The 25,589-nt window shown below is 48.0% G+C and overlaps 1 protein-coding gene across 1 annotated transcript in view; it reads left to right on the top strand.

The window, feature by feature from the left end:
- Positions 1–21,185, top strand: part of Smoc1 (SPARC related modular calcium binding 1) — a 152,713-nt gene extending 131,528 nt beyond the window's left edge. The window contains exons 8-12 of the mRNA XM_035445868.1: positions 4,046–4,238; positions 4,773–4,855; positions 6,733–6,838; positions 16,639–16,883; positions 21,043–21,185. Coding sequence (XP_035301759.1) covers positions 4,046–4,238; positions 4,773–4,855; positions 6,733–6,838; positions 16,639–16,883; positions 21,043–21,185 — 770 coding nt within the window. The remainder of the gene's footprint in view (positions 1–4,045; positions 4,239–4,772; positions 4,856–6,732; positions 6,839–16,638; positions 16,884–21,042) is intronic.
- The last annotated feature ends 4,404 nt before the right edge of the window (positions 21,186–25,589 follow it).

The raw sequence follows: 25,589 nt of genomic DNA, 5'->3' as shown, positions 1-25,589 counted from the left end.
TATAGAGTGGAATAAAGCTTGGATTCGCCTGTAGCAATGAAAGATGTCACTGTAAGAGGTAAAGAACACACACAGTTGGGCTGGGCTGGAATTCCACCTCTGCTTTATCCTAGCTCTCTGATCATCATCATCATCATTATTATTGTTATTATTATTTTAGATATGGCTTTGTGTATCCTAGATTTGTCTTCTGATCTTCCTGCCTTCATCTCTTGAGTGACGGAATTGCAGGCATGCACCACCATGTCCAGTTTATCCAGTGCTAGGGATCAAAACTAGGATTTCTGTCATGCCAGACAAACACTGTGCCAACTTAGCTACAGCCCCAGACCCCCAATTCATAATCTTGATCAAATCATTTAGCCATTCTGTGTCCCCGATGTTGATACCTATCTTCAGAGATTGGAAATAGTGTGAATACAAATAGAATGCCCATCGCCACCCTAACACTTACTAAATACTCAAATGATTGTCTTTCATTCACTGTATAGATATATAATGGTGGGTGAGATACAAATTTGGCTTTTGGTTTTCTAATTCTGAGACAAAGAGATGGAAATCCTGAGGGCCAAGCTTCGTGTGCCCAGGCTGAGTGGGTACAATTGGTCAGAGGGAGCTATGTGTGTGAACACATTTGCTCTTGAATGGAGCTTTTGGGGAGTCCATCAGGTGCCTGACCCGGAGGAAGAGCAGGTAGCTAGAAGCTAGCAAGGTGGCCTGGATTGTCCGCAGTCCTCAAGCAGAATCCCAGCTTCCTTCTTGGAGTGAACTTGAGAAAAATTTTGTGCTCTCCAGAGTTTGTTCTCTTCTTGTTTACTAGAAACAAGTTTCTTTTACATGTCAATCCCAGTTCCCTCTCCCTCCCCTTCTCCCCTGTCCCCCTCACCCCCTTTCTGCTCCCCAGGGAGGGTGAGGCCTTCCATGGGAGATCTTCAAAGTCTGTCATATTATTTGGAGCAGAGCCTAGACCCTCCCCTGTGTGTCTAGGCTGAGAAAGTATCCCTCTATGTGGAGAGGGCTCCCAAAGTCCAGTGTACTAGGGTTAAATACTGATCCACTGCCCAGATCTCCAAACTGACATCCTCGATCAGGGGGTCTGGAATAGTTTTATGCTGGTTTCCCAGATATCAGTCTGGAGTCCATGAGCTCCCCCTTGTTCAGGTCAGCTGTTTCTGTGGGTTTCTCCAGCCCTCAACCCTTTGCTCATCACTCCTCCCTCTCTGCAACTGGATTCCAGAGTTCAGCTCAGTGTTAGCTGTGGGTGTCTGCTTCTGCTTCCATCAGCTACTGCATGAAGGCTCTAGGATGGCATATAATGCCCTTCCTCATTACTGGGGAAGGGCATTTAAGGTAGTCTCTTGACTATTGCTTAGATTGTTAGTTGGGGTCAAACTCATAGATCTCTGGACATTTCCCTAGTACCAGATTGCTCTTTAAACCTATAATGGCTCCCTCTATTATGGTATCTCTTTTCTTGCTCTCCTCTATTCTTCCCCTGACTAAATCTTCCTGTTCTCTCATGTTCTCCTCGCCTGTCCTCTTCTCCCCTCTCTTTCTTCTAGCTCCCTTTCCCCTTCCCCATGCTCCCAATTAGCTCAGGAGATCTTGTCCCTTTTCCCTTCTCCAGGGGACCATGTATGTCTTTCTTAGGGTCCTCCTTGTTTCCTAGTTTCTCTGGAGGTGTGGATTGTTGGTTGGTAATCCTTTGCTCTGTGTCTAAAATCCATATATGAGTGAATACATACCATTTTTTTTGGTCTTTTTGTGATTGGGTTACCTCACTCAGGATGGTTTGTTCTAGTTCCATCCTTTTTCCTGTGAATTTCAAGATTCCATTGTTTTTCTTCTTGTTTACAAAGCTGGGGCCATAATAGTGCTCAGAATAGGTGGGCCAAGAGGCTAGAAAGGCAAAGCCCTTCTTCTGTTGTCCAGTGATTGTCAGTCAAGGAATATTTGCCCCTATCATTAGTTCTCAAGAGCCATTTTAAGGAATTTTTTTCCCTTTCTGGAAGACACACTGCATACTTCTCATAAATGGTTGGTGCACTCTCTCTCTCTCTCTCTCTCTCTCTCTCTCTCTCTCTCTCGTGTGTGTGTGTGTGTGTGTGTGTGTGTGTGTGTGTGTGTGCACGTGCATGTGTGCTCACTTGCACGTCTATGTGATTTGGGGTGGGGTACACATGTATATACCTCAGTGTGAAGGCAAGAGACTGAAGCCAGGTGTTTTTCTGGATTATTCTCTGCCTTATTATTATTTTTTTGAGACAATGTCTCTACTGAACAGCAAGCTCGTCTGGGATGACTGGCCAGTGAGCTCCAGGGATCCTCCTATATCTGTCCTGTCCTACTGATTGGTGGGACTATAGAATTGTGGTACCCAGCCCATGCCAGGCTTCTTATATGGGTGATGGGGATCTGAACTAACGTTTTCATGCTTGTGTGGCAGGCACTTTACCTAATGAGCCATTGCCCCAGCCCAGCTATTCTGCCATTCCTGTATTTTCCTTACAGGGTACCCAGACTTTCAGAGTGGATGCTCAAGTGATAAATTCTGTATTTAGTCTTCTCTTTGATTCCATACTGCTCTGTATTTTTCTAGATTTGAGAGCTTCCTTTTCTTTATGATTTAATTCTCCATTGGTCATAGAAGCTGACTGTAAACCTTTAAGAATTTCCAGAAAGCCATCCACGAGGCCCAAGTCACAGGTCTGCTCTTTTTTTTTTTGCCCAGCTCCTGCCCCGACTCCCCAGGTTTCAAGCCCACTGAAGTGAAGTTAGGTTCACCATGCCTGCTGCCCTGGAAGTGGGGGAGGTGTTCTCTTCCCCTTTGCATCTTGCTGTGGTCTGATTTATGGCTGGAGAGGCTGGCCTTAGAGAGTCTTGATTTAAAGCCCCTGTCAGAGGTCATTACAAGAACGTGGTGCCCATAAAAGCTGTTTTCCTTTGCCTTTGTTTCTTGGTCAGCTCTTTCATGGCATGAAATATGAGGTTGGAAAATGAGGCTACCAAATTGGAGCTGGGAGAGCTATCCCAAGCCTCTGGTGTAATCCCCTTGAAGTTGTATTGGTGTTTGTCTGACAAGATCTAAGGAACGTGGGGGGGTTACCTTTGGGGGCCATATGGTTTGTACACATCAGTGTTGTTTGTGATAAGGAAACAAACGCAACATTTTATCTTCTAAATAGTTAAAACAAACAGAATTTTAAAATCAAGCAACATTGCCTACTCCCCCCCCCCCCAATAAAGCTGCCGGCCAAACAGAGAAAGGAGAAATCAGGAAGAGAAGCCAGGGTAGTTTAGTGGGCAGGGTTTTCCAGTGAAGGGTCCTACAGGAGTGAGGCTTCTGTGGTGTGACTGCACCTGGCATAGGGCCCTAGTTACTGTCTGAGTCTGGTTGTGGATCTGGAGAGGCTTGGTTTGGCTGTCTGGACATGTTCACATGGTCCTGCAGCTACCAACTACAGACACCCTTCTGCCTCTACTGTTTCTACTCCTGTCTGATGGAAGAATCTGCCCATTAACTTTTTTTTCTTTGTCTACTTATGTTGGAGGGTGAAAGAAGCCAGGACTGGCTCTTGTTCTCACTTGGGTACAGAACATCACCCTGCATGAAGATGGTAGTCTGTGATTCTGTCCTGCTAGGCCTGAACTAGGGATAGGCATCCCAGCATCTGCTTGCAGGGTTGTCTGCCTACTGCCTCTCCTGATGCCTATAGACAGCGTGTCTGGACAGGGACGACTCTGGAAATGGAGGAACATTCCAGCTCCAGAGCAAACTGCTGCTTGGAGAAGTATCCATGAAGTCCTGGCTGGCTTGTTGCTACATGAGAACCTCTTTGGTGAAAGTGCTGATGAGCCCCTGGCAGTGTAGACGGCCAGAGGGAGGCTCTGGCCCTCTGGGGCTTTCACCTTGGCAGCATGCAAGACATGGTTGTCTGGGATGATTCATCCGTTCCTTGGGGGCAGGCCTGGTCCTGGCTATTTATTACAGATTCTGGACAGAAGGAGGCATAGCCATCACCAGAAGCTGCATCTTCTCTTACAGAGAAAGTCCATTCTTGTGACCAGGAGAGGCAAAGCGCCCTGGAAGAGGCCCGGCAGAACCCCCGTGAGGGCATTGTGATCCCTGAGTGTGCCCCAGGTGGGCTCTATAAACCTGTGCAGTGTCACCAGTCCACAGGTTACTGCTGGTGTGTCCTAGTGGACACAGGGCGCCCGTTGCCCGGGACTTCCACACGGTAAGCCCTCTTCTCAGAGCATCACCCAGAGACCAGTTCCTGGTTATGCTGTCATTATTGTTGTCACTGCCCTGCTTCTTCTAAGTCAGGTCACAGGAGACTGAGGTCTCCATTCCAAAGCAGGCGAGGGTGTAGTAGAAGTGCCTGGGAACCTGGATTCTGATCACAGACCCATTTCTTTCTAGCTGTGGACATTGGAAAACCACTCAATCTCTCTCAACCTCAGTTGCCTGATGAAAAGCTTATTGTACTGCCCAGGTTACGAACGAAGTCCTATTTGTAAAAAAGAGGTCCTATGTGCAGATTGGAGATGGCATTTTTATCACGCTTGTGTGGCTAAAATGACATGTCTGAACATGTCTCAATGGGAGCATTTATGCTGATTGTCTTGTAGCTTCTGGACAGTTCAGGGACTGTTTTGTTTTCTTCCCCGAGGGCTCTCAGCTTAGAGATTACATAGATCATTCCTGGGCAGTAGTGGCTGAAGAAGACTCAGTTGCCAACCCCACCTCCTTTTTCTGTCTCTCCTCCCAGCTATGTGATGCCAAGTTGTGAGAGTGATGCCAGAGCCAAGAGTGCTGAGGTGGATGACCCTTTCAAGGACAGGGAGTTGCCAGGTAGGAGACACTGCTCTGCTGGTGCTGACACCTTCACTTCCTTGGGCTTCCATCCCCTCACCATGCAGAGGCCACTCTCTCCTTTACATCTGCTTCCCCAGTTGACAGAACAGAGCAATGAATGCTGGGAAGGCCCATCACAGGAGCACAGACCTGGAAGCCATAGAATCTACATCCTGAATTAGTCCTGTGCCCTTGAGAACATTGCTGGACTCCCATGCTTTTCCCTCCTCATCTTAAAAGTGTAGCCACGGCCTTACAACTCTGTCCCTGGAATTTCATGGTCATTCTCCATGAAATCTCAGTGAAGTAGGGATGATAATTTAGGGTCTGTGAAGCTAAGGTAACTTATAAGGAGTGGCTTCCCTGAGGGATCTGGGTGGCGTCTGCCACCTGTTGTGTGGAATGCTTCTATGATGGTCCTTGGTGACATGGGATGGCCACTAGAGGTGACATGAGACATACTAGCAAGAGCCTAGGACCCGCCCCCCAAATTGCCACTGGGTTGGGTTTCCCCTTACTTACAGCAAACTAAGCATCACAATAAGGGGATATGGATTGTAGACTCTCCCCTGTAAATCCTTGGCAAGTCCCTCTTTTCTGTGCACCACTTCTAAAAGAAGCCCAAGCACAGGGACGCCTTCGCACAGGTTACCCTGTCTTAGATCTACATTCACATACAGGAGCATCGCTGGAGAAACACCCCCACACCTCTGCCGAGGTATGAGCCATCTAAGTTGGTGCTCACTGACAGTCTTTACTCAGTACAAAATTAGGTCTGTACTGGTGAGAGCTGGTGCCACCTTTCCAAAGTGAGACGTGAAAGCAGGCAGTCCCACAAGTCCCGTACTTTCCTTGTGAGGTTAGTAGAAGTCACTGTGTCATGAAATTGGAGGTAAGGAAGCCAGGGTGCCTTCTTCCAGCCACCCTTGACAGGATAGGGATAGCTACTCTTCTTCATGCCAGGTGTGCTTTCATCTAGTGTTCAGGGACGTGAGGGTCAGAGTAGAGGAGACAGCCATATGAAGGTAAAGGAAGGTGTGCATATATGTAGATTCAGGACAGGTACCCTCCAGAGAAGAGTGCGGCACTGTGAGAATGACAGTAAGAACTTACTTTTAGAGTCTACACTGCTCTGAGAGGCCATATTTAACTTGAGACCTCAGGGTTTGGAAAGAGAAGGACCTAGCTGCTGCATGGGTAGGCATGGGGTTACAGCTGTGCGGAGGGCCTCCTTGGGGCAAGTGAGTAGGGCTCCCATCTCTGCAGTGGTAGGGAGTGTTTCTCCAGCAATGCCTGGATCTGGGACAGGTGCACCTGTGACAAGACTTACCCGTGCTTGTCATGAAACAAGAATAAGAACTTGTGGGACTTCATGGAGGAGTCTTCAGTTATCATCTCGGCTGTGAAAAGATGGGCAAAACGAGGAGCTTTTATGATATGCCCACCCACATCAGCTTGCACCAGGGGGATTCTCTCCCTGCTTGCTGCTTCCTCAGCATCTGGTTCTTTGCCCCTTGAGCAGTGTTTTTCAGATGAGCAGTGCCTGTCTGGTTATTATCTTGAGTACATTGGCCCAGTGAATTATTGTGAAGTCTGTGAGGCCAGGGACCTCATCTGCTGTCTCCCTAGCGTTTCCGTAGTGCCTGCATTGGTACTCAGCAGGACTGGAAGGAAGCCGAAGCATCCTTAGCCTTTTGGTCTAGTGCTTTGCTGTGGATTATGCAAAGAGGAATGATGGAGGAGATACACAGTATATGAACTGTAGACTCTCCCCAGTCTTTGGCTGGACAGACTCTGAAGGGATGGTAGTCGAGGAAGCTATTGCCTTGCTAAGTGACCTGGATTCTGCCTTCAAAAATCTGCTTTTCTCTTAGGCTGTCCTGAAGGGAAGAAGATGGAATTTATTACCAGCCTGCTGGATGCCCTCACCACAGACATGGTTCAGGCCATTAACTCAGCAGCGCCCACTGGAGGTGGGAGGTGAGAATGTGAGCAAGACTCAGCTGTAGTCCTGGACTCCTCAGATACAAGGGAGGCTGGGAGAGAGGCCAAGGGCTAGAAGTCTGTCCTTCTCCGGAGCATATGCCCACAGCTTTGTTCTACTTGTTGGTGAAAATTTCTCTGCTTCCCGGTCTCCGGAAATTTTGATCTGTTTTCCTCTAGCTTTGGCAGCAGGGTTTGCAGGCCTACTGGAAAACTTAACGATACTTTACCCAAAAGGGTAAAATGAGAGTCTGTCCCGCAGTACTGGGGATTGAATCCTGGGCCTCACCTATGCCAGGCAAACGTTCTCCCTGAGATACATCCCCAGGACTGAAAATCCTTAATGGCGGGAAGGGTGGTGGGCACCTGCTGAGGGCAGGGCACCCAGGCAGAGCAGGGAGGACCACAGGGATTTAGTGATTTCCTTTCTCTCCTGAGAAGTCAGGAGCCATGTGTCCCTTTGTGATTACAATCCTGGCAATCACAAAGAGCTTCTCATAGGCAAAGCAGACTTGTTTCAGAAGTTAATATGATAGCTGGGGTAGTCACAGAGCTGAAATACACACGCTCTCTGGTAGCCAGACTCCTGGAACCAACTGATTTGGGACCATTGTGTCAGTAGTTGGAACATTCATCATGCTTGCAACCCTCTTCTGAGTACCCTTTGAATAAATCCAATATGTCAAGACCTTGACCAAGGACAAGGTATCCAGGGATAGGAGGCATGTCTCTCCCATTAAAGAAGGAAGATGAGTGGTGTACTAGACCATAGACAGATATTAGAAATGTGTAATGTATGGTAAGTGTAGTTTAGTATGGTAGGGTTGGGGGATAGAGAAAGAGGAAGAAGGATGGGAAAAGCAGAAGGAAGATGAGTGGATGGTAGTGAAGAGATGGAAGAGGGCAGTCAGATCCTGGTCTCAAGGGTCTGTGAGACCCCCTAAGTAAGACTTGCAGTTGTAAAGCCAGAGAGAAGGCATAGCAGGGCCTGGAGGCATCAGGAAAGGGAGGTGAGGGTGTTTAGGTTCCTTAAAGCAGCTGAAGGGGTATCAGGGCATGACAAAGATGGGCAGCCTGCTCTGGGTTTGTGCGGCTCACCAAAGGGGACCTTATTCCCCAGCGTCTCCCTGGAAGCAAAGCTACTGCAAAGAGCCATAGTGAGTAGACAGGCCTAGGGCTCCAGCCCCCTTTGAAGGAACAAGTGTGGCAGTGGCCCCTGACTGGGGTTTAGGATGGGGACTTGGACCATGAGCACAGCTGTAATGGTTTTGCAGCCTCAGCTGGACAAAGTCAGTCAGGTTCAGAATTCTCTTTAAGTTGTATCTGAGTTATAGAACTCCTAGCCCTGGTGTGTAATAATCTAAGTTCCACCAAAGAATTAGTTAATAAGGAAATGTGGTATGTGCATGCAGTGGGGTAGTTTGTTTTTCAGTTTCAAGAAAGCAACTATGTCATATTGAGGACAAAGTGAAATAATCCTGTCACAAAGGGCAAATAACCATGATTCCACTTACATGGGGCAAATGTAAAGAGTCGATTTATAGAAATGTGTTTGTCAGAGCTATTGAAGACAGAAATGAAGGGTTCATTTGTTCATTTTAATCAGTTTTAAACAATGTCTTGCTATGTTGTTACGGTGTTCCAGTTCTGCAGCCCCCTCAAAGCCCCCAAATAACATATGAAACACTATATTAGTTATTAAACTGTTGGCCAATGTCTAGGACTTCATATTGGCTACCTCTGACTTAATTTCTAACCCATTTCTATCAATCTAAGTATATCCATGTGGCCTTATCTTACTGGAGAAATGTTTGGAGACGTGTTACTCCTCTCATATCCTATATCATGACCCTCTGCCTACGTTTCCCAGAATCCTCCTCATCTCCTACACCCCCATTGGCCACAGTGTTTTATTCATCAACCAATAAGATAAACATATACAGAAGAAGACCATTCCCCATCACTGTGTAGCCCTGAATGGCCTTATGCTTGCTGTGCTTCTCCTGCCTCTGCCTTCTGAGTGCTGGGATCACAGGTGTGTGCAACCATACCTGCTGAAATGGGGACACTTTAGTCATTAGGCATCACAGTTCACTCTAGATAGTTAAGTTGTCATCCTGATGGTGCATGGTACAGTGTTGTGCTCTTCCAATCCTGTTAGGAGCACAGAGTTTATGCTCTGGGTCTTCACATAGACACAATCTTTAAAAGAAAGGAAAGGAACAAAACAGCTACACTAGCTATACTTTTTGAAAATACTTGTTTGGATGCTTAATCTGAGCACTTCAGGGTCCCATGAGCTCAAGGCTGGTTTCTGGTCATGGCTGATTCCTCTTACCTGGGGCATGCTGGCCAGGCCTCCCTCTAAGGAAGTACAACACAAAATCTGAGAAAGATGGAGACAAGGTCTGACAGGCCATGCATGAGAGCTGCTTCGAGGCTTCCTACAGTGCTCAGCAGCTCAGCATCTGAAACACAGGCAATGCACCCAGGTGTCAGGAAGAGGGGAAGGGTGAGTGTTGCAAATGTACACTATCACGTGCAATTGCCCAGAGCTTGCTCAACAACAGCTGTTTGATGAAAACCCAGGCATGAAGTGCAATAGCCCTATTTTGTCTTTTGTATCACTTTTTATGATTTCAGTTGTTCACAACCAACTACGGACCAAAACAATTAACTGGAAAATTCTAGAAAGAAAACAATTTATAAGCTTATTATAATCTTTATTGCAATGTTTTGTTATAGTGATCTTTTTTGTTATAGTGATCTTATTATTAAGCTATTGCTGCTAATTTCTACTGCTTAATATGTATACATTCTTCATTTGTAAATTAAGCTTTATCATAGGTATGTATATTAGGAAAACAGAGCATTTAGAGTTCTATATTATCAGTAGTTTCAAGTTTCATGGGAATCTTAGACTGTAGAAGGGAGAACTACTGTTTTTATGTTGTTTAGAAAAAAGGGAGTAAACATAAATAAGAAGAAGGCGTGGGCACAGAAATCTCAGGTCTGGGTGAGCCCACCCACCATCTCAGGGATTCTGGCTACAAGTTCTGCCTTGGTCCTGTAGAGACAAGACATTAACACCCCTCCCTCAGGCCCCCATAGGAAGGGGATCATAGACAGGTCCTACCACCACCAAGGGAAGTTAGGATTGGTGCTCTTGTGTCACAGGACAAAGAGATTTTCATATGCAGTAAAAAAACTAGGAAATTTATAACATCTTTCATACCAATGTATCCTTAGGGAAGGGCATGAAAAAAATTCCTTTTTTTTTAGTTGTAATTTAGGGTCAGGGAAGTTTAAAAAAAAAGCACTTTGTTTTCATTTTAAACTTATATTGGCTTGACAATGCTTGGTTTTGATAGGGTTGAAAGGTTTGGACTGTTTTGGGTAGATGTGTTACCCAAGGGCTGGACTTTTAATCAACAGAAAGACAAGATAGATCAAGAAATAGTTTAAAAATCAGGCAAGAGAGTGGAGTGAAGAAGGAGAGAAAGTGGGGAAACATTGTATGGGAGGTTCCAGGGTTGCCAGCCTTCCTGGGCTCTCCTGGATTCTCCCATTACATCAAGCAGAACCCTGACTTGTACCTGAACGGCCCCCAGGAAAGTCCTGCTGGCCTTTTGCTCTTCTAGTTTTCCCTCCTACCATCATGCTCCAGTCAGTGGCCATTCCAGCTTCCTTCCACATGTTACTATGGCTGTCCTGGGACCCTCCACTCCAGTTGCCCCTTTATTCTAGAATGTCATTCCTCCTTTTCTGGTGACTGTCTGGTGTAGTGACAGACATCTCCTCAGAGGTCTTTCCCTGCTGTGAATTTAGATCCCACAGTAGACATTCAACACATGCTGGTGAATGCATATCCAGAAGGATGGTAGATGTGTTAACAGAGGGGTAGATCTGATAGCCCAGTGATTATTGCAAAACTAGATGGAAGGATGGATGCAACAGGGAAGTTCATTGTGATTCTTTTGTAAGTAGGGCCCTCCAGCACTCTGCCTCCCTCTGATGGACTTGGGATGCTGATAGACAGATGCTCACCAGCCACTCTTCTGTGATGCAGGGACTGGGTCATGGGGCTCCTGGAGATTGGGCAGCAGATCTGGAATAGGGCTGATGAAGAGAATCAGGATATACAGAGTTTCTGGGTGTCGGACTTGGGTTTGGAATTGAGATCTGGGGTCACAGGCATGAGGGTAAAGAAGCCATGTCCAACCATTCTGACTCAGGGTTTAACAACTAAAGAGGGACGTCAATAGACACCAGTGGGAAGCAGTCCCACATGGAGACTGTGGGAAGAAGGGAGAGAGCATGTTTGGGCAATGTAGAAAGTTGATCATCCCCTTCCCTACTCCTCAGACATGGTGATTGTCACACATGGCTTTGCACTGACTCTCACTTCTTAGCCTACCCTTGCTATAAGCTCTATGCTTCCTCCTGGGGGACATCTGAAGAAAAGGGCACTGTCCTGGCATGGAGGAGGAGAAATACATACCCACGAGATTATAGTACAAAGGCAGTGTGATCACAGAGGCTGGTAAGAGGTTCCAGGACTAGGGGTAGGGAGGGCCCTGGAGAGCTGACAGGAGAGGGACTTTTCACTTACACAGGGGGAAAGGCCCAGCCCAGTTGTACCATGAATGGGGACTCCTCAGCAGGGAAACAGGGGCAATGAGACATGAGCAAGGGGTGGCATAATGGGAGGAATGGCGAAAGGGGTGTGGTTAAGTCTGGGGTGTGGTGTGGACAAGTAGGAGATGAAGCTGCAGAGCCGGACAGAGCCCAGGTTCTGCTGGGCCAACTGAGTCAATGCCAGAGACATTAGGGATCATGGTGGTTGAGAGCACTTTCGAACGACCATCCTGATGGCATTAGGATGCAAAAACAGGCAAAGTAAAAAGGGGGAGCAGGAGAACAGTTGTCAACAAGAGGGTGATGGGAGCACAACTCAGTAGCGAGGGATGATTTACTGAAGCATTCTGCATGAAATAAATAGATTCTCAAGACAAGGTAGATGCAGGGAGAGGGAGAGAGGGAGGTGTCAACTTCACTCTCTGGCCTCCTAGCCTGATTCAGTGGCCAAAACCAGTGCCGCTCCAATCTAAAATTAGACAGTGTAGAGCTGGGTGTCTGTGGAAACATCTGTGGCTGGAGCATGCGCGGGGCACTACAAACCTCTTTAGATGACAGCCTTCCTTACTGAACCCTTGCCGGATGATTAACTTATACCCTTGGTTCCTTCCACTAGAGCTCTAGAAGGTAACACTCTCATTTGGATCAGCAGTTACTCATCAGCTAGACTGTCAGTCTAGAAGGACGGCTATCTACCTAGGTGTCAGTCTCTAGGGCACAGTCTGTGTGAGTCTCCCACTCATTCACATGCTTCCTAAGGAGAGTCTGCCAGTGGAGTGGCCTCATCCTCCTGGTTCATTGCAGTTAGTTGCCTGTTGATGGCTTTGCAAGGAAGAGTCTGGAATGTGGCTGACTTGGCATTTCCCAACTCCACCCGCTCAGCTGGTGGGGCTTGGACCCAGCTCCAGTTGGGGCTCAGTCGGTCTGCTTGGCTTGGCTCAGGCCTCCTGGCCAGTCTTCCTTACCTTCTCTAAAACTGCTTAGGACAGCAGAACTGGGACCTAGATCTTGGCCAAAGCAGGTTGTGGTAAATGGGCTTGGCTCTCCAGCTATGTGTTACAGCCAAAACCTGCCACAGCCAAGGCCACAGAATCAAAACTGAAAGTGCCGCAGAAGGATGGCCTTCACCTTCCCTAAAATTGGGAGAAGGCTAAGTGTGTCTGTTCATGGAGGGACCTAGCTCTGGTGGGTTTCCCTATCCCTGAAGACAGAAGTTACTAAAATAACCCAAAGGAACAGTCACTGAACTATTATATTCTGAATCTAGAATGAGGTATCATTTGGATGTAGCTTTTCCACACTACATCTGAGAAAACTTGGGCATTCTACCTACCCAAGTATCCAATTTAGAACTTGAGCCATGAAGGGGTCTTTATAGACATAAGTAAATACAGTTGATCTTAAGAGCCATTGGTCCCTCCAGCATAGGGTCCCAGCTCCAGTCTGAAGGACAACTTTGAACTTAGCAGTTCTTGTCCCCAGTAGGTAGGTGTGTGTGTGTGTGTGTGTGTGTGTGTGTGTGTGTGTGTGTGTGTGTGTTTGCCATTGTCAGCCTATGCTGTGGTACCAGCTGCAGATGTCTGTAAAAGGATGCCTCCCGAGAGCCTTCAAGATGGCTCTTTGAGTGAAGGTGGCTTGCCACCAAGGCTGATGATCTGAGTCAGATCTCGAGAATCTATAGGGTGGAAGGAGAGAACTGACTCCCATGGGTTGTCAGACTGCCATGTGTATATCGTGGCAGTGCCCCCTCACACAGGTACACACACACACACACACACACACACACACACACACACACACATGAATGTAAAAGAGAAAAATGTAAAAGGATATTTCCAGAGAGCTGTGAGAACTGGAGGAGCCTGTGGGACATGACTTTGAGGTCAGGGTATAATGGCAGGAGTCTGTGATGCCAGGGTCTCTGACAAAGATGGATTGAGAGGCTCCTGGAAAGTCTGGGGGGAGACCTTATGTTCTGCCTCACCCCTATCTAATCACACCCCTGCAGGGGGGATCTCAGAACTGCTGAATTCACAGAGGTCTCTGGTGTTTTCTCTTGCACATGTTCAGTGTTGGTTTGGCTATTCAGGACTGGTGATAGGTCAGAAGTATAAAGGTTCTTGGAGTTTGTTCTGGTAAAGGTGTTGGGTTCCCAAGTATGGCCCTGCTGTCACCCTTTGAGGTAGAATTGAGGCTTTGTTGTTTAAGGGGACTTCTGGAGATCAAAGGGGTTCAAAAGCAGAGCCTGTGATAGCTGGGATGGAGGGGAAGGGTTGGGACAGGGTAGGCTGTGGGTTGGGGGGGGGTTGGAAGGAACTCAAAAGGCCCCTCGGGAAAGGAGTCCTGTCTTTAGCCCAGCATTCTGCTGTGGGCTAGCCGCAGCAGACAGGGCATGCAGGCTAGCCATGGGGAGTCAGGCCTGCTCTGTACTGGAGGGTCTTGATGGGAGAGCAAAGAGGGGGCAGAGGAGAACTAGGAGGGCAGAGGGCCCAGGTGATGATCAGCCTGTGGCCAGCTCAGAGTTCGCAAGGTAGGAAGAACTGCTTCTTGGTGCTAAACAGCCTGAAGGCAGGTAAGGAGAGCTCTGACCACAGAGAACAGACAGGAGGGCGCTCCAGGAATACATGTTGGAGGGAGAAAGCCTTCCCTGGCAGGGCCTCTGGGTGGGATGACCTCATCCCTTCCCGTCTCAGCGACCGAGACTTTATTATTCCAGCCTTTAGGTAGACATGACGCTATGCCAAGCCTAAAGGTTAAAGGAAGAGCTGCCTTTGTCTTGGGGCACTCACCGCTCCCTGACTGCCTCCCCTGAGAGAGCCTTCCTTGGGAGCTCTTGTCTCCTCCAGAGCTTGGGGCCTCCCTAATGTTCCTCTTCCTGCACCCTGGCCGTCCCTACAGAGGTTTGGCCTGCCAACCCTGTGTGTGCTGCAGGGGCAGCCATGAAAGCGGGTGCTGCAGCTAATAAAGGAAGGGTAAAATTACACTTTGACACAGGCGGTGACACACTGCGGAGAATGGAGAATGTCAGCCTGCTTCAGACTCCCTGCACCTGGTTTTCATGGCAGAATAAGCAGATTCCCCAGCAGTCAAAGGCCAGTGACAACTCAGTGGCCCTGTCACATCTTCCCCAAGGTTCCCTCTGGGTGAAAGCTGTCAGGATGAGGTCCTACTGACATCCTTCTTAGAATCCGTGAAGCCACCTCATTAAGAATGGACTGGACAGCTACCCGAGAGAACTGGCTTTTTTTTTTTTTTTTTTTTTTTTTTTTTTTTTTTGTGCAGCTTCCTTTTGCTTAAGCTTCATGTCCCTTGGGAGTCACTGTGAAGTAAGATGGGGGTTTTCAGCTTGTTCTTGGGCAAGGATGAGAAGTGGTCCCCTCTCTTCCAGACTGTAAAGCAAACCTGAAAGGGGTGTGGGGTGTCATATCAGCAAGTGCCTTGGACATTTTTTTTTAACCAGGTGTATCTTCAGAGTGTACTAGCAGGTCCTGATCACTTGATCTAGGATCCCTGCTTACCAGTGAACTCCTGCAGTCACAGACCCTGCACACTGGTCATTTGAAATGTATAGGATCTCCACATCAGCCTCATTCCTCTCCTCAAGGGCAAGTTACCCAGGCATTTGAATATGGATCCTAGCTCATAGTCAGTGTTAAGGCTCCAGAAATTAATCAGGGTACTCATGTGTTTCTTTTCTTCTGTTCAGAAACTCCAACCAACCCCTCTGCAATTGACCTATCACTGGCTTTAATCATTGTAGATATTAGTATCACCCTGACTCTGAGTAAAGATGATACATAAGTAATTAATGAAACAGAGAGGAAGACCACTGCATGTACTTATACATGTAGCTGCTGGCCTTGTAACTTTGAAACCCAGAGATATTGACTGTGTCAGATGTGGTCATCACTGTGTATCTGGGCATCAAAGTGTGTTCCTGGTCACTCTAGTTTCTCTAAGAATTGGCTGGGGCTCTGGTTAAAATATGATCTCCTAAGCCCACCCAAGACCTCCTGAGTGGAAACCTTAGGCTGTAGAGACTCACCCCAGCAGGTCTAGAGTGTGCTTGCTTTAGAATCTGTTTGGAGCTGGGGCTAGGGATGCGGGTAGGGGAGGGGAAGGGTATGGGTCAGCAGTCAAAGTGTAAGCAGCAATCGTGAGAATAGATTCAGGTTTCAATGATTACTGTAAATGCTGGGAGCACACCTGTAATTCCAGCACTCAGAAGGTAGGCACAGAGCCCCAATGAATCGAGTGATGATCAAGGATGACTCCTTACATGAGCCCCAAACTTCCCCTTGTAAGCACAAAGCCACAGATCATGGGGAATACCACACACCCCATATGGCAGTCTTCCTATTTTGGGCTCTGCTTCTCTGAGATGGTGAACATCTGGAGGCTAGGCTGACATTTCCATTTCCTGCCATGGGTCCCATACACAAGTTCAGGAATGCATCCTGTTTGATAGTGATCTGTGGGTCAAGAGATGGACAGTTTAGATCCTAGCCATGGTTTGCTCAGGTGGACTAAATCTACGTAGTTTGTCTTGAGTGCCTATCTGCACAAGAAATGTCCTGGTTGTTTCAGAGGGCGAGGCAGGTCAATGAAGTAATGATCACTTAGAGACCCCTAAGGAAAGAGCTGTCGCTGCCTGATGTCTGGTAGCCCAGCATGAAGATGGTCTCGGTTTGGTCTCTGTCACTGCAACAAAATTCCCTGGGCTGGGTAATTTATAAAGAAAAGAGGTTTATTTTGGTTCATGGTTCTGGGAGTCCAGGGGCATGCCAGCATCCATTTGGTTTCTGGTGAGGATCTCTTACAGCTTCAACTAACTCATGTGGAAAGTAGAAGTAGGAAGTACTTACAAAGATGAGGTGGGGAGGGGCAGATACCTGCTTAACAGCAGCCTACTCTTGGAATAACTAACCCATTTCTGTAAGAACTGACCCACTCTCTTAAGAAGGTAATTAATCTCTCTGTAAGGGTCCACCCTCACTCCCCAACACAGACACATTGTAACTTCAGTATGAGTTGGCAGGGACAAATGCTTAACTGTAGCAAGTACCCTGATGTTTGGCCACTTGGGAGAGAATGGGTGGGTGGCCCTGCAAGATACTGAGTAGTGTTCTCTGGGGCCCGGTTGTCTGTCCATGGCCCAGGTTCTCAGAGCCAGATCCCAGCCATACCCTGGAGGAGCGGGTGGCACACTGGTACTTCAGCCAGCTGGATAGCAACAACAGTGATGACATTAACAAGCGGGAGATGAAGCCCTTCAAGCGCTATGTAAAGAAGAAAGCCAAGCCCAAGAAATGTGCCCGGCGTTTCACCGACTACTGTGACCTGAACAAGGACAAGGTCATCTCACTGCCTGAGCTGAAGGGCTGCTTGGGTGTTAGCAAAGAAGGTGAGTCCTACCTGCTGTGTGCCTGGCCTCTTAATACCTTCCCAACCCAGGGGCAGGGACCAAGGGCCGTCCTGAGGAATGAGGTCCTAGACATCATGTATTCACCAGCTGTTTACTGGGAGTGGGCTGTGCTTCAGGGCTATTGCCTACTGCAGCTGTAGAATTGACGGATAAGGTTCTTATTCTTACACAGTCTACTGAGGAGACTTAATAGATAGTTATTCACATACTTTGTGATTAGTATTAGTTAGGCAGGCTAGACTGCAGGAAGTAACAAATAGACTCTCACATATTGTAACTCAACCTAGCAGAAATTGTTTATCTTTTATCTTGTCCATAGAGTAGGACAACATAGTTCCAGACTCTGTGTGTTCATGTGTTGTATGTAGTATGTATATATAGGTGATAGAACAAGAATAGGGACTCTTCTACATATCTCAAGGGATTGAACTGAAAATGATCCAGCTGCCTTCATCAATGGGCCTTTGGGGCCACTGTGGGGTCTGATTTATTCCCATCCACCATATAGAGTAAGCTTGGTCTTGTGAGGCAGTTCTCTGGAACAGTCTTAGAATTATGTGACCTGCACAAAATTTCTCATAGTTGACGAACTGGAACTCTGTTACTGAGCTGTAGCAACCGTAGAGAGGATGACAAGAGGCAAAGGAAGGCTAGACAACTCTTCACTCAAGTGGGGCCTTCATATAGCTGGCAAGGAGCCACTGCATTGGGAAGGCCATATTTGAAAGAGACTGCCCAGTGCTCATCCCAGGCCTATCCAGGGACACTCGGAGCTGAGTAAGGATTGTTGAGGCCTGACCCCGTCCCACTGCATCTCCCTTTTGTTCTGGGAGCTCTGGTGCATGTAACACCCAAAGCCAAGGCAGGGGAGAGTATGTTGACTTGGTCTACTGAACTGGGGAGCTCCCCCCGCCCCTGCCATGGAGGCACCAGTGACTGCGAGTCCCAGCTGACACACAGGACTTAGAGGAAGCATCCAAAGGAACCTGTGCACTGGGATGCAGGACTTAAGGACCACCACTCATCTGGATGCTCCTCCAAATTCAGCCAGAAGCCGGCTGTAGATTTGAGTCATCTGAACAGTTTTTCCCAGAGACCCCTGGGTGTTTCCTGCTTCTTGTCCAAACTACCTTCCTGACTGCCCCCCCCCCACTTCCAAGGTGGCTGGAACACCTGTGTCTGCACATATGATTGTGACATGTCTGTATGCAATTGCAATGTGCATGTATTTCTCTGGCATGTCTCTGTGAACATGTAGGTACTTGCCCAAGGGCATCTCTATCTGTGTGTATACACATGTGTGCATGTCTATGCCTGTCTTTAAAAATTACATTTTTTGTATGTGTATGAGTGTTTCCCTCAATGTATGCATGTGCCTGGTGCCTGCAGAGGCCAGAAGAGACCCTGTTGGAACTGGAATCACAGACAGTTGTGAGCCACCATGTGGATGCTGGGAACTGAATCTGGGCTCTCTTCCAAGTGCAGCCAAGTGCCCTTAAGGGCTGAGGTGTCTCTTCAGTTCTTTATGTCCTACTTAAAATATATCTATGTATGCATGGCTATACATGTGTGTACATGATCTCTCCCTCCCTCCCTCCCTCCCCCCTCCCTCCCTCCCTCCCTCCCTCTCTCCCTCCCCCGTGATGGAATGGATGAAGTAGAGCATTGAGTTAGGAAGAAGAGGCAGGTGTAGAGTTACCATTATGGTTGGGGTGGGGAGCTTTCCACTCCATTCCTCCATACAGCCTCCATACCCAAATACTTCTGTTGCTTTGCATTAGAAGAGTCTGGACTAGGCAGAGGGGTCATGATTTGCACTCACAAGGCAGCCATGTTGCCAGTGCTTGGCTCACCCATAGGATTTTGAAGTCTAGCTTCTATGCCCTCTATAAGGGGACTCCAGAGTGAAGAGAAAGCGTCTTGTGAACAGGCCAGCCTTGTTGTCTGGGCAAGTCAAGAGAGTGGTTAGAGAAAAATCCAGGGCAGTGGGGTGCAGTTATAGTTTTGGAGCTCTATGAGAAGAGGCAGGGCCTACTGGGAGCTGTGTGTCCAGTACCCTGACAAAAAAGCCGGTTTTCAGGCATATGGTGCCAGCAGGGGGACCTTGGAGAAACCTAAGGAGGAGTGAGGACCACTGTCTTGACAGAAGTAGGAATGTGAGTATGAACAGAGGCCCTGAAGTCAGGTCGACTTGACTCTTAAATTCCAGCTCTGTCCATTCTGTTATTTGACACGTCACCTCTCTGGACTTCAGTTTCCTTCTCTGCCAAACAGAGGTAGTAATGTCTACCTTGGGTATTTGATATGAGAAGTTAGCAAGATAGTGCAGGTGAAGGGTGAGGCAGAGTCTCACAATGAACACACAGAAACTGTTGGTAGCACAGGAATCTACCTATGGGCCAGAGGTGCTGCTGGCAACCCCCTGGCCTCTCTCCGCTCTGGGGAGGGGGCACACAAAGCCACTTGACTGGGTGGTATGTGGGAGGCCAGGAACAGGGCATCTGGTATTGTGTGGTGCCCTCTGGTGGCCTGAGAGGGGCCTGCATGCCAGGTGGGGGCCCAAGGTGGGTGGGGAGAGGATGTGGGTCTTGAGGAATGTAGATTTGGATTTGAGGGGCCAGGATTTTGGAGATGCCACATGCACACCACTTCCTTTTCCTCCCAGAACTGTCACTGGCGAGCTGAATCCCCTGCCCAGCATGGAAAGCCTGCTGACGTTTGGAGGCCTGGGCCTCTTTATTAACTTGTCTTTTCCTAAAGCACAGGTGTCAGGATTATCGCTGCCAACCTAAGGCGAGCAGCATGAGGACTAGGTCTTGGTGGTTCCCAGGAGCACCAGCTTTCCCTTGGGCTGAAGCTTCTCTCCCCGCTCTGAGTCCAGAGCACAGGTGCCCTTCTGGTTTCTTAGCCTCATTAAACGGGATAATTTCATTTCTCCTTTATATAAATGTGTGGAGGTACAGGGATGTGCTCCTGGCTTTCCACTCTGTTTTCTGGATCTCGACTGATGAAGCAGGGCCAGGAATGCCTTAGGCCTCCTCTTTCTGTGTACAATCTCTGTGTTTACCACTGAGAGCAGCAGCTGCAGAGTGGAGCAGAGTAGATATGGAAGCTAAGGTCAGGCAGCCCGGCTCTTCTCTTTCCCACCTGCCCACCTTTGGTCTGCTCCTTTTATTGTCCTGGATTTGTGACCCCATCTGCAAACTTGGATGTACCAACATCTACCCTTATTTTGTCTCTCTTGGGTCTTAAGGAATGTTGACCTGTGGGGTCATAAGATCTATAGGTAAGCTCAAGCTCAGCAGGGCTGAACCCCCAAACCTCCAGGAATTCATCAGATCCTTGGGGCAGTCAAGCATGGGAGGCAGAGTAGAAGCAGAATAGGTGTTGTCCTAATCCATTTTCCAGTCCCGTCCTAGGAGGGCCACAGGCATGCTCAGAGACACAGGAAACTGGCCCGGCTCCTAGTATGTTCCTCCTTTGGGAGACCAGGTCTTGATGGAGCACCATGGCCAGTTTGCTGATCTTCTCAGCAGCCTGTACACAGCAGTAGATGCTAACAGACTGGGTCTTGGACCTCGTGTAAGTCACTCTGAGCCTTTGCCTCCAGATTTGGCAAGTGAAGGGGCTCAGGTCCCTCCTACCTCTGACATCATAGGACCCAGAGATCCAGAAGAACCAAGAAGATAATGGCAATAGCCACTGCAGTCTATTAGCTAATAGCTGAGGGGATTCCAAAGAGGCATCTCACGTAGGGTTCAGTACCACAGTGGGAAAAGGAAAGTGAAGAAAACTGTTTATTCTGTATTCTATTGGTGCCTGCCGATATGAGTTCACGGTTACAGAAAGGCTATGTCAACAAAAACAATGATATCAGTATCAGCAGCAATAAACCAGAGACATACCTCAGCTTACCTATAGAAAAGAGGTGGTTTAAAGGTTAGCGGACAATGGCTTACCAGGCAGAACATGGCAATAGGCACCCGCAGAACAGGGAGCACAACCATGCCACTCAGGCTCCCTCCCTCCCACTCCCGTCATTTCCGAAGGCACAGGGGATAGGGGCTCAGATACAAGAAGCTCTGCCAGCTCTCTGGGTCAAGGCCACTCCCATGTCATATGTTCCTATTTGTTGCAGGTGGTAGCCTTGGCAGCTTCCCCCAAGGAAAACGAGCAGGCACAAACCCATTCAGTAAGTCGCTTTCTTTCCGGCCCTTCCCTTTCTCCTCTATGCTGAAGCTGTGGTTGCACAGCAGTGAAGCAGTTGGCCAGATCACTTAAGGGTCCACACTTGGTGTCTGGTGGGGGCTTAAGAGGAAGATGGCATCTGTGCTAAAAGGATTCTGTCACCCCCACCTGTAGTGCTCTTTCCTCCAGGCTGAGGTAGTGTGATCTGGTTAGAACACACCCTCACCATGTGCTTGTCTGGCAGAGTCAAGGTTTTTGCAATTCCAAACTGACTCCAGATACTGTGAGCTGACATTCAGGTCAGAACACCTAGGCAATCTGTGCCCCACCCAGTCCACATCCAGTGTGCAAAGGCTGTCCTCGTGCAGAAACTCACTTATGTAGCTGAATGTTTCATACACCCAGCTCTAACCTCTGCTTATGTCACTTTTTTTTTTGACTCTTCCTTTTCCCCTCCTAGTTGGACGCCTTGTCTAAGGAGCAGAAGATCAAAGGGCCAGTGGAGAGTCCAAGGAGACAGGACCAAGCATCAGATACCGAACCTTCAGCACTGCCCATGCCCAGCCACAGCCCATGTAACATAAGTGGTGCCCGCCATGTTTGCACTTTTAATAACTCTTAATGTGTGTGTTTTGTTTCTGGTTTCATTTGTAAACACCGGTTATCTAATACCACAGCGGGAACAGGAAAGGGAAGAAAAGCTGTTTATTCTCTCTTTTAATGTTAAGTTTTTGGATCTGCTACTGACAACTTTTAGGTTATTGGGGAGGGGTTGTTACTGGGATTGAGAGGAAAGAGATTTATATACTGTATATAAATATATATGTAAATTGTATAGTTCTTTTGTACAGGCATTGGCATTACTATTTGCCCTCTCCCTCCCATCTCCTTCCTCTGGACTCACAGTCCAGACTTCTCAGACTGTATCCTCAGCTTACCTGGGTTTCACTGAAGATGGACTCTGCATGAGAATAGATGCCGGCTCTGGGTTTGTGCTGTGGGCACCATCAGCTCTCTTCCAGTGGGCAGAGTGTGCTGTTCCATGCCATTAGCTGTCAAAGTCTAATTGCTTGGCCATTGGGAGGGTGGTGGCCAACATGGACTCCAAAATTCTCCAGTGGCCCACATACCCCTACTATCCAGATGCCTTGGCAGGCTAGGACAAATAACTGAACAAATTTTGCTTGAAGAGGTTGAATTAGGCTACTTTAAACATTTCCACCCATGTTTAGCACCTACCCCATGTAGGACACCAGAGAGGACACCCGGAGGTTGTGAGGAAAGGACACCCAGAAGGGCTCTCCTTCAGCAGGTGTTTGGCATCTGACAAAATGGTGAAGATGACAGGCCTTCACCAGCCCTTCTGCAAACCCGTAAGAGAGGCTCCACAAGCATGTCTCTCCCAACAGTAGCGTCAGACTGGGTTTTACTTCAATGCTCTCCCGCCATCTCTCACTCTCATCCTCACCGATTGGGTCAGCCCCCAATACTGGAGTTAGTCCTCTGGTTTCTTCAACTTTCCTCATGGACTTCCAGACCTGTGGACCAATTCTAGAAGTGAAATTCATATGGTGTCCCTTACTTCTGCTTCCCCATGAGGAATAGGAGGGACAATACAGCTACAGGAGAATCTAGGTTTTTGCACAGGTTGTCACCCGGATTGCCGAGTAGCCATCCAGCCTTCAGGACAGACAAGCAGCTTCTTCTGTCTCAGTGCCATGATGATTCAGATGGCCTTCAGTCAGAGCAGCAAGTGACACTTAGCAGCTGTTTCCATAGTCAGCCATGGTGACAGTGAGGGAGGTCAGGAGCTCAGGGCTGGTGCTCTGGTTGGCTTGCCCTGGGCAATCTGGCCTCGCCTGCTTTTCCATCTCAGTATCCCGGAAGCACACCCACCTTGGTAAACCCTATTTATTTTGGGTCTGGAAGACATTGGCCTCATACAAGTTGCCCAGATGTGGGGAACACACCCTTCTTGGGACTTGATTGGATGAAGGTTTGGCTATAGAAGGTGCCTGCTGTTCTGCAGAAAGTCATACATGATGACCAGTGACCCTAGTAAGATGGAAAGGAAGCCCTTTCTTGGAGCCTTGACCAAAACCAAAACCAAAATAAAACAAAACACAGTGTGTTGGAGCTGGATCTGGATGTCCCTCACAGCAGACTTCAGGCCCGTTTCCTGGCCTAAAGGAAATGTACATAGAGAAGCAACCACCATGTAGGAGCTCAAAACCTATCCAGCCATCTTCTCTCTCACAGATGGGTGCAGGCTGTGCTGTGTGGGTTTCCCTTGGGAGGGAGGGAGCAAGGAAAAGTGTTTGTAGCTTGTTTCATAAAAAATAAAAAATGGGTAAACCTTGGCAGCTGATGCTTGTTTCTCTGAGCGGCCCCTTCTGAAGGAAAAGCCCTGTTTCCTAGCAGGTTTCATGGTGTTCTTGGCCTAAGTGCTCAAGCTCTGATCCTGGCAAGGCTAGGTTGCTGTTTGTGGGACATCAGCAGGGAGCACAGTGGCCTCGGGGTGGTATGTACTCCCTGTGAAGACGCCTCTGGGTCCTCTTGACCCTTGCCTGCCAGTGTGTATGTTTTAATTCTCCCTCTTACCTTCACCCTTGCAGATGCTCTAAAGTACCCCTATTCTGGGGTCTTTCCCTTCGGCTACAACTGGAATGTAGCTGAAGGAGCTTTGGGGGCAGGATGTGTGGCATACATGTGTGAGGTGGCTGGTCAACCCTCAGAGCAGAGGGCTTTGGGATAGCACTTGATGACATGTCTAGGGCCAGGACAGGGGCCACATGCCTGGGTCTTCCATGAGTGGGGTTATTTCCTTTCACTCTCTCCCCATGCAAAGGTGTCCTTGGAAATAAATAACCTTTGCAATCACCCACTTTAATAGCTTTTCTGGATTCTTTTGGATGCACTTTGGGCCTTTGTCCTCTACGGATACACAGAAGATAATTTCCCTTGAACCCCTAGACTAACCTTTCTTCCCGCTAGACTTCCCTGGAGGATTCAGAGTTGACCTGGCAGAGAGCCAGCCTGGGGTAGAAAGGGGCAGGTCTGAGCTTCAGGGGGGTGGATGCTCACTCCCAGCCCCCGCTCCTCTGCATTCTCCCAGACAGTAGCATCAAGAGTCAAGGAAAAGGGACAAGATAGGTCCATTCTGTTTTTGTCTCACCTCAGGGTTCAGAGCCATGCTCTACGTCTGCAAGGAGGGAACACTGGAGACATATTCAACGGAAGGTCTAGAGGTTGCTGGGGCTGCCCATTTTCTCAGGACCACTCAGTGCTAACAGAGGATGGGTTTCCAGGTCCCTGGGGTTGCTTCACAAGGGGTGGAATCTGACAGCCCTAACACTTTGTAGAAAGATGGATGGATGGATGAATGAATGAATGAATGAATGAATGAATGAATGAATGGACAAACAGAGAAATACAAAAATCAAAATTACAAACTATTCGGAGACAGCTAAGTTAGCTTTCTGGCCATTTATCCCCAAAGTTCTAACTGACCTGCAAGATCATGGGTATGCCACTAAGGAGGTATTTCCTATGAGCCTTGACCTTTTCTTGCTGCACACGTGGGGACAGGGGAAGTGAGATTTTCATGAACTACCACCAAGCCCTTTGACCCTTAAACATGCGTTTCTGTTATTCTTCTATGACTTGCATGGCATGCCAAGAAGGCCCTAACCTTTATTACATCCTGTCTACCACTGGCCTCCTGGGCTGGGTATGCCAGCCCTATATCTCTCGCCACTTCTCGTCAACACAGGGTAGATCAATCTAAATGATCCTGGTGCTTGCTGCTTCCACCACTAACAGCCACCTCAACATTGTAGTCTCGGCACTCTGCTTTGCCCTGTACCATTTCCCTTCTTAATAGAATTTCCACCAAAGCCCTTTTCCCCATATCCTCTTAAATGGACTATTGATTCTAGTTAATGGTTGATGAACCTGTAAGTTGTAAGCTAGGCATGTCCCCAAAGCCAAGGCCATCCTTAAATAATCTATACACTTGATAGAAGGGCGAGCTGCACACTGGGGCATAGCCTGTCTGTAATCTGGGTAGTTGTTAGACTGCTAACGTAACTCAGTCAGAAGAGGCAAGGATGAGCTGCAATAGCATATATTCCTCATGACTTCTGTGGCTAAAACACAAGGGGCAACCTAGACCTAGTGTCAGATGGGATCCTCAGACAGGGATCCAGGCCAAGGAGACTCCATTCTTCGTGATAGTAGAAGCAGAGAGAGACATGGTAAATTGCACTCTGCTTCCTATCCAGAAGTGACATATATCACTGTTTTAGTTTGCTTTCTATTGCATTGATGAAAACCATGCTTAAAACCAACCCGGGGAGGAAAGAGTTTATTTGGATTATGTGTTCCAATTACAGTTTATCATTGAGGGAATTGGGGGCAAGAACTCAAGCAGAAGAGACAGAAACCATTGAGGAACAGTACTACTGGCTCCATTCTCCAGGCTTGTTCAGCTACTTT

This window comes from Cricetulus griseus, chromosome 5, assembly GCF_003668045.3.
Source record: "Cricetulus griseus strain 17A/GY chromosome 5, alternate assembly CriGri-PICRH-1.0, whole genome shotgun sequence".
In the NCBI taxonomy this organism is placed as follows: Eukaryota; Metazoa; Chordata; class Mammalia; order Rodentia; family Cricetidae; genus Cricetulus; species Cricetulus griseus.
Note: the sequence above shows the minus strand (reverse complement) of the source record. Positions and strands in the feature narration are given on the sequence as shown.